This window comes from Elephas maximus, chromosome 21 (assembly GCF_024166365.1).
Source record: "Elephas maximus indicus isolate mEleMax1 chromosome 21, mEleMax1 primary haplotype, whole genome shotgun sequence".
NCBI classification, from domain to species: domain Eukaryota; kingdom Metazoa; phylum Chordata; class Mammalia; order Proboscidea; family Elephantidae; genus Elephas; species Elephas maximus.
Window position 1 is genome coordinate 24,608,009 of NC_064839.1, and position 13,379 is coordinate 24,621,387.

The 13,379-nt window shown below is 43.8% G+C and overlaps 1 protein-coding gene across 4 annotated transcripts in view; it reads left to right on the plus strand.

Annotated features, from left to right (window-relative positions):
• The window catches only part of DRC7 (dynein regulatory complex subunit 7), a 44,319-nt gene extending 33,966 nt beyond the window's left edge, over positions 1-10,353 (plus strand). For all 4 annotated transcript variants that reach the window (XM_049864470.1, XM_049864469.1, XM_049864471.1 and 1 more), the window contains 3 exons: positions 559-753; positions 2,023-2,162; positions 2,257-10,353. In XM_049864470.1, coding sequence (XP_049720427.1) covers positions 559-753; positions 2,023-2,162; positions 2,257-2,350 — 429 coding nt within the window. In that variant the 3' untranslated portion in view covers positions 2,351-10,353. The remainder of the gene's footprint in view (positions 1-558; positions 754-2,022; positions 2,163-2,256) is intronic.
• Positions 10,354-13,379: the final 3,026 nt, after the last annotated feature.

Sequence of the window (13,379 nt, forward strand, 5' to 3'; positions counted from 1 at the left end):
AAGGCAGTTTCTGGTGGTTTTTAATTTAATGTCATTAACTCCACCACCAGGGAGCCCTGGTGGTGCCACAGTCAAGCACTTGGCTGCTAACCAAAAAGCTGATGGTTTGAACCCACCCAGTGTCTCTGCGGGAGAAAAACCTGGTGATCTGCTTCTGTAGACTGTAGCCTGGAAAACTCTATGGGGCAGTTCTACTGTCACATGGGGTTGGGATGAGTTGGAAATGACTCGACGGCACACGAAACCACCACCACTCATTGAGCAAGCGTGTCGGCAACAGACTATGTGTTTACAGATATGATCTTGGCTGAATCCTCAGAGGAAACTCAGGCTTAGATAAAGAGCCCTGAATTCATGGAAGAAATAAGAGTTAGGCTGTTATCCGTAAGCATGGGTACAAGACACCAGCCCACAGGTCCCCTCTAAGGCCTCAGCCCAAGGCGCCCAGCACTGGGTCCTGGATTTGTGGCCTGATTTTGCACTGTCACAATGTGGACCTGGCTGAGAGGTCCCTGATGCCCCTTGCTGCCCCACATGACCCTCATGCCCACTCCCCAGGAACGCGTGATGCACGAGGAGCACCTGCGGCAGATGGAGACCCAGCTGGACTACCTGGCCCCATTCCTGGCACAGCTCCCACCAGGCGAGAAGCTGACACGCTGGCAGGCTGTGCGCCTCAAGGATGAATGCCTCAGCGACTTCAAGCAGAGGCTCATCGACAAGGCCAACCTCATCCAGGCTCGCTTTGAGAAGGTGCAGCCGAGGCCCTGGGAGGGGCGCGCAGGGTGCCTTGGCACCCTCATCCGGGAAATGGGCCCAGGGCTGTCTGCCCCACCACCTCACAGACTTGTGAGGGACCGAGGAGGGGATGAGCGTGTCAGTGCTCAGGGTTTTCAAATGATGAGGTGTTCTTCCTCACTCTTGTTCATTGGATGGGTGGGTGGGTGGATGGATGGGGTGGGTGGAGAGATGGATGGATGGGGTGGGTGGAGAGATGGATGGATGGGGTGGGTGGAGAGATGATGGATGGGGTGGATGGAGATGGGTGGATGGGGTGGGTGGAGAAATGGATAGAGTGGATCGGTGCATGGGTGGATGGATGGGGTGGGTGGAGAGATGGATGGATGGGGTGGGTGGAGAGATGGATGGACGGGGTGGGTGGAGAGATGGATGGACGGGGTGGGTGGAGAGATGGATGGATGGGGTGAGTGGAGAGATGGATGGATGGGGTGGGTGGAGAAATGGATGGATGGAGTGGGTCGGTGCGTGGGTGAATGGATGGGGTGGGTGGAGAGATGGATGGATGGAGTGGGTGGAGAGATGGATGGATGGATGGGGTGGGTGGAGAAATGGATGGCTGGAGTGGATTGGTACATGGGTGGATGGATGGGGTGAGTGGAGAGATGGATGGGGCGGGTGGAGAGATGGATGGATGGGGCGGGTGGAGAGATGGATGGATGGGGCGGGTGGAGAGATGGATGGATGGGGCGGGTGGAGAGATGGATGGATGGGGCGGGTGGAGAGATGGATGGATGGGGCGGGTGGAGAGATGGAGTGGATCAGTGAGTGGATGGATGAGGTGGATGGGGGGGTAGATGGATGGCTGAGTGGGTGGATGGATGGAAGCGTAGATAGATGCACTGACCCATTTCTGCGGGTCAAGCATGCACCATATACTTCCCATATTATCTTACTGCAAACTGCTCTACAAGGTGGGGGTGAGGGCACAATGAGCTTCAGTTTTCAGTTAAGAAATTGGAGGCTCTGAAAATGTAGGAAATTTGTCCAGAGCTGAATAGTTGTCTCAGTCTTGACCCCTGCTTTGATCTCATGGATATTATGTCCTCCTAAACACAGCCTCAGCAGCCCCCAACCAAGACCCTGTATGGCCTTGGCCTCTGCCTTTCTGACTTCTGGGTGTGGGGGCAGTGGGGCCCTGTCTGGAGACTAGTGGGATTTCAGCCTGCAGCCTGGGTGAGGTCAGCCCCCATCAACTCTTTCCTCTCCTCCCTGTGCCCACAGGAGACCCAGGAACTGCAGAAGAAGCAGCAGTGGTACCAGGAGAACCAGGTGACCCTGACTCCCGAGGATGAGGATCTGTACCTGAGTTACTGTTCTCAGGCCATGTTCCGCATCCGCATCCTGGAGCAGCGGCTCAATCGGTGAGGGGGCAGGGGATCTGGAGAGGGGGGCAGGGGGGCTGGGCCACCAGCTTCATGCTCCCTCACCCCCTGTTGCCCTGCCCTCCAATTGCAGACACAAGGAGCTGGCGCCCCTGAAGTACCTGGCTCTGGAGGAAAAGCTCTACAAGGACCCACGCCTGGTGGAGCTCCTCAAAGTCTTTGCCTGATGTCCCTTCTGCACCTCTGCTGCTTTCACACCCCTCCTGGGGCCTTGGCAGAAGCTGCCAGAAAAAGCACCCCTTCTCCACAGCCTGGCCCCTGTGTTCCCTTCACCCAGCTAAGGATGGCCACTTAGGTGCCCTGCCTCACTGCCACACCACCTCCAGCCCTTTCTGTTCTTGCTTCTCACGACTTTCCTGTAAATAAACTTTTAATTTGCAATTTGCATCTCCTATTTCACAAGCTCCAGCACTTTTTCTCCTTCCCTTCTTTATCTGTAGCCTGGGGGCTTGTCCTCCTCCCTTCTTCTTGGCTATCTTCATTTGCTTCCTTTTCTTCTGCACTTCTGTAGACCATCCCCCTCCCACCCCGTTGCCCTTGAGTGGATTCTGACACAGAGTAGAACTTCCCCTGGGGTTTTCTTGGTTGTAATCTTTATGGAGTGCCCTCCAGGCCTTTCTTTCACAGTGCTGCCACTGGGTGGGTTTCAGTCGACAACCTTAAGGTTAGTAGACAAGTGCAAAAATAACTGGTTAGATCTCAGTGTGGCTAGGGTGGCCCAACTCTTGAAGTGGGATGACAAGGCTAAGGTGCTCACCCCGAAACAGTGGGGCGTGAATCTCAGCTCCTCTTACCAAAAACTTTTTACCCATCTCTGAAATGAGGATGGTGCTGTTGTCATTAAATGAGGTAAGACTTGTAAAGCAGAGAGGACTGGGAGTTGACAAAGAACGCACCCACTAAATGTTAGCGTAAAAAATGGCCAGTAAACATGAAAATGTGGTCAAATTTATTAGTGATCAGGGAAATTTACTACTACAGCACACCCACCGGAATGGACGAAATGAGTAAGTATTGGTGAGGATGTGAAGCAACTGCAACTCTGATACACAGCTTCCCTAGTGGGAGTAAATCAAAGCAACTGCTTTGGAAAACTGGCAGTAAGTATCTAGTAAAACACACATATACCCCGTGGTCCAGCAATTCTACCCCTAGGTATTTACCCAACAGCAGTGCGTACATATGTCCATCAAAAGGCATGTACTAGAAGGTTCATAGCCTCACTATGAATAATAGCCTCAAACTGGAAATTACTCAAATGCTCATCAAGAGTAGAATGGAGAAGATGGCTGACTAGGTAGATGCTACCTCGGATCCTTCTTGCAAGAAAGACTCAGAAAAACAAGTGAATCGATCACATGCATGACAATCTATGAACCCTGACCATCAAACACAGATCTAAAGAGTTGACCTGAGCGACAGAGACTGAGAACGAACAACCACGGGGAAGCAGCAACTGTTTTTGGAGCCTGGAGCCAGCGTCCCAGTCAGGAAACCTTGGCGCCGGGCTTTGGATTGGGTGCAGGGGAGCTAAGCACAGCATCCTGAGACGGCGCAAACACGGGGCGCAGCCCTAGCCCCCTGAACTGACCTCGGGGGAAGCCCAGCCAGTGCCTGCAGGCAGCACAGCCACACGGCTGAAAGGAGGAGAAGTCACCGGGAGGCAGTGACTGGTTTTGGAGCCAGGAGTGCAGCATCCCAGCCAGGGAACCTTGGCGCTGGGCTTTGGACTGGGAGCGGAGGAACTAACTGCGGCTTCTGAGACAGCGCAAGCACGGGACAGGGGCCTGACCCTCGGGGTCAATCTCTACCCAGCCAGCACACAGTGGATGCGCCCCTCGGGAATCTCAGATAAAACAGTCGTCCCAAGTAAGATAAGTAACTTTGTCTATATTCCGGGGTGCTACTCTCTCCTATTTATCTGAACCCCCCCTCCCCTTCCCAGGTGGCTTCATTAACGTTGGAATTTCCTGAGCCAGAGGATGAACAGCACTGCGGTTTTTCTTTCTTTGGTCTTTTCCAAACCCATTCTCCTGGCCTGAGAGAAGCAGCTACAAAAAACCCAGGGACCAGAAATCCTTCCCTAATTGGACTAAAAACACAGAACCAGCTCCAGCCAAGCATATGTGATCCACAGTCTTGGGCTTTCATCCCTACAGGGAACAAGGTGGCTATTATAATGCAAGAGCATTTCTGATAGGGATCTGACTGCAATTGTTTTAGCGGATTTACTGGAAAGACAAGTTTCCCAGGTCTGATATCTCTGCGTATTCAACAGAGCCCTCACTGACCCACAACAGGGAACTGAGGACTGAAGCTCCCCTCAGACTACCTAGCCTCCTGCCTTAGGAGTCTAAGGAGGGTGACACCTACCAATCTGTAGAGGTACTTGCACTGGGGGCCTAAGGTACACCTGCAAAGCCCACCCACCAAGGTGCTTTAGGAATAGAGACACACCTACCTCACTGACACTTAGGAGAAGCCTGTCAGTATCTTGCCCCCACCCTGGACTGTGAACCCCAGCTGCTACTAGAATCTGGTGCACACAACTATCACCACTACTTCTCTAGGTGGATAGGTGACAGTCTGCACCACACACTTGATGACCCAAAATCAGATTCTACTCAAGAATAGTGAATGGACTGAGGCTTATATATCTGGTAACAGCCCAAACCAGCTGGTAATAGGACATAAGTGAGTCAAGGGCTACAACAATCAAGACAGCGCAATCTAGTAGCCCATCTACGTATATTGAAAGAAAACAAAACAAGATAAGACTCAGTGAGCAAATATAGAATAAATCACTACAATATCTTAGTGATGGCTCGGAGACAGCAGTCGATATCAAACCACATAAAGAAGCAGACCATGACTGCTTCTACAACTCCCCAAACTAAAGAATCAAAATCTTTCCCAAATGAAGATACAATCCTGGAATTGCCAGATACAGAATATAAACAACAAATTTACAGAATGCTTCAAGACATCAGGGATGACCTCAGAAATGAAATAAGGCAATCTATAGAAAAAGCCAAGGAACACACTGATAAAGCAGTTGAAGAACTCAAAAAGATTATTCAAGAACATAGTGGAAAAATTAATAAGTTCCAAGAATCCACAGAGAGACAGCATTCAGAAATCCAAAAGATTAACAATAAAATTACAGAATTAGACAATGCAATAGGAAGTCAGAGGAACAGACTCGAGCAATTAGAATGCAGAGTGGGAGATCTGGAAGACCAGGGAATTAACACCAGTGTAGCTGAAAAAAAATCAGATAAAAGAATTAAAAAAATGAAGAAACCCTAAGAATCATGTGGGACTCTATCAAGAAGAATAACTTGCATGTGATTGGAGTCCCAGAACAGGGAGGGATAACAGAAAATACAGAGAGAATAGTTGAAGATCTGTTGGCAGAAAACTTCCCTGACATCATGAAAGGCAAAAGGATATCTATCCAAGATGCTCATCGAACCCCATTTAAGATTGATCCAAAAAGAAAAACACCAAGACATATTATCACCAAACTTGCCAAAACCAAAGATAAAGGGAAAATTTTAAAAGCAGCCAGGGATAAAAGAAAGGTCTCCTACAATGGAGAATCAATATGAATAAGTTCAGACTACTCAGCAGAAACCATGCAGGCAAGAAGGCAATGGGATGACATATACAGAGCACTGAAGGAGAAAAACTGGCAGCCAAGGATCATATATCCAGCAAAACTCTCTCTGAAATATGAAGGCGAAATTAAGAAATTTACAGATAAATACAAGCTTAGAGAACTTGCAAAAACCAAACCAAAGCTACAAGAAATCCTAAAGAAAACTGTTTGGTCAGAAAACCAATAATATCAGATACCAGCACAACACAAGGTCACAGAACAGAGCATCCTGAGATCAACTCAAATAGGGAAATCACAAAAACAAATTAAGATTAATTAAAAAAAAAAAAAACTCAAAACAGGGAATCATTGACGTCAATATGTAAAAGATCACAATAATCAAAAAGAGGGACTAAATACAGGTGGCATAGAACTGCCATATGGAGAGGGATACAAGGTGATATAGGACAATACAAGTTAGGTTTTTACTTAGAAAAATAGGGGGTAAATATTAAGGTAACCACAAAGAGGTATAACAACCCCATAACTCAAAATAAAAGCCAAGAAAAACATAACGACTCAGCAAACATAAAGTCAAATACTATGAAAATGAGGAACACACAATTTACAAAGAAAAACGTCTCAGCACAAAAAAGTAAGTGGAAAAATGAAATTGTCAACAACACACACAAAAAGGCATCAAAATGACAGCACTAAACACGTACTTATCTATAATTACGCTGAATGTAAATGGACTAAACGCACCAAGAGACAGAGAGTCTTAGACTGGATAAAGAAACACGATCCATCTATATGCTGCCTACAAGAGACGCACCTTAGACTTAGAGACACAAACAAACTAAAACTGAAAGGATGGAAAAAAAATATATCAGGCAAACAATAAGCAAAAAAGAGCAGGAGTAGCAATATTAATTTCTGACAAAATAGACTTTAAAGTTAAATCCACCACAAAGGATAAAGAAGGACACTACATAATGATAAAAGGGACAATTGACCAGGAAGATATAACCATGTTAAATATTTATGCACCTAATGACAGGGCTGCAAGATACATAAAACAAATTTTAACAGAACTGAAAAGTGAGATAGACACCTCCGCAATTATAGTAGGAGACTTCAACACACCACTTTCAGAGAAGGACAGGCAGGACATCCAGTAAGAAGCTCAACAGAGACACGGAAGACCTAATTGCTACCATCAACCAATTTGACCTCATTGACTTATACAGAACACTCCACCCAACTGCTGCAAAGTATCCTTTTTCTTCTAGCGCACATGAAACATTCTCTAGAATAGACCACATATTAGGTCATAAAACAAACCTTTGCAGAATCCGAAACATCGAAATATTACAAAGCATCTTCTCAGACCACAAGGCCATAAAAGTGGAAATCAATAACAGAAAAATTAGGGAAAAGAAATCAAATACTTGGAAACTGAACAATACCCTGCTGAAAAAAGACTGGGTTATAGAAGACATTAAGGAGGGAATAAAGAAATTCATAGAATGCAACAAGAATGAAAACACTTCCTATCAAAACCTCTGGGACACAGCAAAAGCAGTGCTCAGACGCCGATTTACATCAATAAATGCATACATACAAAAAGAAGAAAGAGCCAAAATCAGAGAACTGTCCCTACAACTTGAACAAATAGAAAGTGAGCAACAAAAGAATCCATCAGGCACCAGAAGAAAACAAATAATAAAAATTAGAGCTGAACTAAATGAATTCGAGAACAGAAAAACAATTGAAAGGATTAACAAAGCCAAAAGCTGGTTCTTTGAAAAAATTAATGAAACTGATAAATCATTGGCCAGACTGACTAAAGAAATACAGGAAAGGAAACAACTAACCCGATTAAGAAACAAGATGGACCACATCACAACAGACCCAACTGAAATTAAAAGAATCATATCAGATTATTACGAAAAATTGTACTCTAACAAATTTGCAAACCTAGAAGAAATGGATGAATTCCTAGAAAAACACTACCTACCTAAACTAACACAATCAGAAGTAGAACAACTAAATAGACACATAACAAAAAAAGAGATTGAAACGGTAATCAAAAAACTCCCAACAAAAAAAAAGCCCTGGCCCAGATGGCTTTACTGCAGAGTTCTACCAAACTTTCAGAGAAGAGTTAACACCACTACTACTAAACATATTTCAAAGCATAGAAAATGACGGAATACTGCCTAACTCATTCTATGAAGCCACCATATCCCTGATACCAAAACCAGGTAAAGACATCACAAAAAAAGAAAAGTACAGACCTATATCCCTCATGAACATAGATGCAAAAATCCTCAACAAAATTCTAGCCAATAGAATTCAACAACATATCAAAAAAATAATCCACCACGACCAAGTGGGATTTATACCAGGTATGCAAGGCTGGTTTAATATCAGAAAAACCATTAATGTAATCCACCATATAAATAAAACAAAAGACAAAAACCACATGATCTTATCAATTGATTCAGAAAAGGCATTTGACAAAGTCCAACACCCATTTATGATAAAAACTCTCAGCAAAATAGGAATTAAAGGAAAATTCCTCAACATAATAAAAGGCATCTATACAAAGCCAACAGCCAACATTACTCTAAATGGAGAGAGCCTGAAAGCATTTCCCTTGAGAACGGGAACCAGACAAGGATGCCCTTTATCACCGCTCTTATTCAACATCGTGCTAGAGGTCCTAGCCAGAGCAATTAGGCTAGACAAAGAAATAAAGGGCATCCAGATTGGCAAGGAGGAAGTAAAATTATCTCTGTTTGCAGATGACATGATCTTATATATAGAAAACCCTAAGGAATCATCCAGAAAACTAATGTAACTAATAGGAGAGTTTGGCAGAGTCTCAGGTGATAAGATAAACATACAAAAATCACTCGGATTCCTCTACATCAACAAAAAGAACATCGAAGAGGAAATCACCAAATCAATACCATTCACAGTAGCCCCCAAGAAGATAAAATACTTAGGAATAAATCTTACCAAAGATGTAAAAGACCTATGTAAAGAAAACTACAAAGTACTACTACAAGAAACTAAAAAGGACCTACTTAAGTGGAAAAACATACCTTGCTCATGGATAGGAAGACTTAACATAGTAAAAATGTCTATTCTACCAAAAGCCATCTATACATACAGTGCACTTCCGATCCAAATTCTGATGACATTTTTTAATGTGATGGAGAAACAAATAACCAACTTCATATGGAAGGGAAAGAAGCCTTGGATAAGTAAAGCATTACCGAAAAAGAAGAAGAAAGTGGGAGGCCTCACTCTACCTGATTTTAGAACATCTTATACAGCCACAGTAGTCAAAACAGCCTGGTACTGGTACAGCAACAGGCATATAGACCAATGGAACAGAATTGAGAACCCAGATATAAATCCATCCATATATAAGCAGCTGATATTTGACAAAGGCCCAGTGTCAGTTAATTAGGGAAAAGATAGTCTTTTTAACAAATGGTGCTGGCATAACTGGACATCCATTTGCAAAAAAATGAAACAGGACCCATACCTCACACCAAACACAAAAACTAACTCCAAGTGGATCAAAGACTTAAACATAAAGACTAAAACGATAAAGATCATGGAAGAAAAATAGGGACAACGTTAGAAGCCCTAATACAAGGCATAAACAGAATACAAAACATTACCAAAAATGACGAAGAGAAACCAGATAACTGGGAGCTCCTAAAAATCAAACACCTATGCTCATCTAAAGACTTCACCAAAAGAGTAAAAAGACCACCTACAGATTGGGAAAGAATTTTCAGCTATGACATCTCCGACCAGTGCCTGATCTCTAAAATCTATATGATTCTGTTAAAACTCAACCACAAAAAGACAAACAACCCAATCAAGAAGTGGGCAAAGGATATGAACACGCACTTCACTAAAGAAGATATTCAGGCAGCTAACAGATACATAAGAAAATGCTCTCGATCATTAGCCATTAGAGAAATGCAAATTAAAACTACAATGAGATTCCATCTCACTCCAACAAGGCTGGCATTAATCCAAAAAACACAAAATAGTAAATGTTGGAGAGGCTGCAGAGAGATTGGAACTCTTATACACTGCTGGTGGGAATGTCAAATGGTACAACCACTTTGGAAATCTATCTGGTGTTTTCTTAAAAAGTTAGAAATAGAACTACCATACAACCCAGAAATCCCGCTCCTCGGAATATACCCTAGAGAAATAAGAGCCTTCACACGAACAGATATATGCACACCCATGTTTATTGCAGCTCTGTTTACAATAGCAAAAAGCTCGAAGCAACCAAGGTGTCCATCAAAGGATGAATGGTTAAATAAATTGTGGTATATTCACACAATGGAATACTACGCATCGATAAAGAACAGTGAGGAATCTGTGAAACATTTCATAACATGGAGGAACCTGGAAGGCATTACGCTGAGCGAAATTAGTCAGAGGCAAAAGGACAAATATTGTATAAGACCACTATTATAAGATCTTGAGAAATAGTATAAACTGAGAACACATATTTTTGTGGTTATGAGGTGGGGAGGGAGGGAGGGTGGGAGAGGGTTATTTACTGATTAGTTGGTAAATAAGAACTACTTTAGGTCAGCTCAACTGGACTGGACCAAAAGCAAAGAAGTTTCTGGGATGAGCTGAATGCTTCAAAGATCAGCGGAGCAAGGCCGGGGGTTTGGGGACTATGGCTTAAGGGGACTTCTAAGTCAACTGGCAAAATAATTCTATTATGAAAACATTCTGCATCCCACTTTGAAACGTGGCGTCTGGGATCTTAAATGCTAACAAGCGGCCATCTGAGATGCATCAATTTGTCTCAACCCACCTGGATCAAAGGAGAATGAAGAACACCAAGGTCACACGATAACTACGAGCCCAAGAGACAGGGCCACATGAACCAGAGACTTACATCATCCTGAGACCAGAAGAACTAGATGGTGCCCGGCTACAACCGATGACTGCCCTGACAGGGAGCACAACAGAGAACCCCTGAGGGAGCAGGAGATCAGTGGGATGCAGACCCCTAATTCCCATAAAAAGACCAGACTTAATGGTCTGACTGAGACTAGAGGAATCCCGGCGGTCATGGTCCCCAAACCTTCTGTTGGCCCAGGACAGGAACCATTCCCAAAGACAACTCATCAGACATGGAAGGGACTGGACAATGGGTAGGAGAGAGATGCTGATGAAGAGTGAGCTACTTGTATCAGGTGGACACTAGAGACTGTGTTGGCATCTCCTGTCTGGAGGCGAGATAGGAGGGTAGAGAGGGTTAGAAACTGGCAAAATTGTCGCGAAAGGAGAGACTGGATGGGTTGACTCATTAGGGGGAGAGTAAGTGGGAGTATGGAGTAAGGTGTATATAAGCTTATATGTGACAGACTGACTTGATTTGTAAACGTTCACTTAAAGCTCAATAAAAATTATTAAAAAAAAAGTAGAATGGATACAAAAATTGTGGTCTAGAGACATTTTACGCTGTCATAACTTGGGTAGGGAGTGCCATTGGCATCTAGTGCATACAGCACAAGGATGCTGCTGCACCCCCTACAATGCACAGGACAGCCCCCACAACAAAGAATCACCTACCCCAAAATGCCAGTAGTTCTGAGGTTGAGAAACCGGTATAGGGCAATGAAAATGAAGGCCATGGAACAATGCGGAACATGGAACAATTTCAATGTCTCAAATATGCTGTCAAACCCAGAACCAGCTCCTGTCCAGGCATAAACAATTCGTGAACGTTGAGCACCTTTCCCTTCTGCATGGACCTGTGTGGGCCTATTTCAGGAGAATAGGCCCTTATTGGCAAACTCCAACCATTTCAGCTGTGCGGTGGAGATGTGGGTGTTTGACGTTTGACATTGCTTTGCCTATTAAACAAGGTCCTCAACTACCCATATCAGGGACCTAAGGACTGCTACCTCCACTCAGGTCACCCAGCCACCCATGACAGGGGTCCAAAGATAACTGGTACCTCCCAGTCCTTACAACCAAAAACTTTGGGTGCCCATGGTCTGTCTGCAGAACCCACCCACCAGCACGCTCTAGGGAACAGGGAAGCGTTTTCCTCAGAGACACTTGGGGGTCGGTTCTCAGCCCCCTGCCTTGTTCAGAGTGTGACCCCCTGCTGCAATCAGATACCGGTATATACACCAATCACCCCTGCCCCTCTAAGACTGTAGGACAGAGCCTATACCACACACTTGATGATCAGCTACTCCTAGACTTATATACCTGATAACACCTCTAGCCAGCTGGGGACAGGACACCAGAGCTCCAAAGGCAAAAATAATCAAGCTGGCTCACTCAAGCAACGCATGGGGGTATACCAAAACAAAGCAAGAAGCTACGACACAGTAAGCAAGCATAAACAAATACAATAACTTATTGAGTGGTCTCAGACAACAGTCAATATCAAGTCACATAAAGAAACAGACCATGATCACCTCAACAGGCTCTCAAAACAAAGAATCCAGGGATCTTCTAGATGAAAGTGCATTCCTGGAATTACCAGATGCAGAATACAAAAGCTTAATATACAGAACCCTTCAAGACATCAGGAAGGAAATGAGGCAATAGTCAGAACAAGCCAAGGAACACACAGACAAAGCAACTGAAGAAATTAGAAAGATTATTCAGGAACATACTGAAAAGTTTAATAAGCTGGAAAAATCCATAGACAGGCAGCAATCAGAAATTCAGAAGATTAACAATAAAATTACAGAAGTAGACAACTTAATAGAAAGTCAGAGGAGCAGAATTGAGCAAGCAGAAGCTAGAATTTCTGAACTCGAAGATAAATCACTTGGCACTAATATATTTGAAGAAAAATCTGATGAAAGAATTAAAAAAAAAATGAAGAAACCTTAAGAATCATGTGGGACTCTATCAAAGAGAAATAACCTACGAGTGATTGGAGTACCAGAACAGGGAGGGATAACAGAAAATACAGAGAAAATTGTTGAAGATTTGTTGGCAGAAAACTTCCCTGATATCGTGAAAGATGAGAAGGTACCTACCCAAGATGTCATCAAACTCCACATAAGGAAGATCTGAAAAGAAAGTCACCAAGACATATTATAATCGAACTTGCCAAATCTTTATCTTTAACCAAAGATAAAGAGACAAGTATAAGAGCAGCGAGGGATAAACGAAAAGTTTATCCTTTACAAAGGAGGGCCAATAAGAATAAGCTCGGACTACTCGGCAGAAACTATGCAGGCAAGAAGGCAATGGGGTGACATATTTAAAAAATTGAAGGAAAAAAATTGCCTGCCAAGAATCATATATCCAGCAAAACTGTCTCTTAAATATGAAGGTGAAATTAAGACATTTCCAGATGAACAAAAGTCGAGGGAATTCCTAAAAAACAAACCAAAACTACAAGAGTTCTTTGGTTAGAAAATCAATAATATCAGGTATCAACCCAAGACTAGAACACTGGGGAGAGCAACCAGAAGTCAACCCAGACAGGGAAATCCAAAAAGAAAAAAAAAAACAAAGCTATATTATATTAAAAAAAAAAAGCTCAAAACAGTAACAGT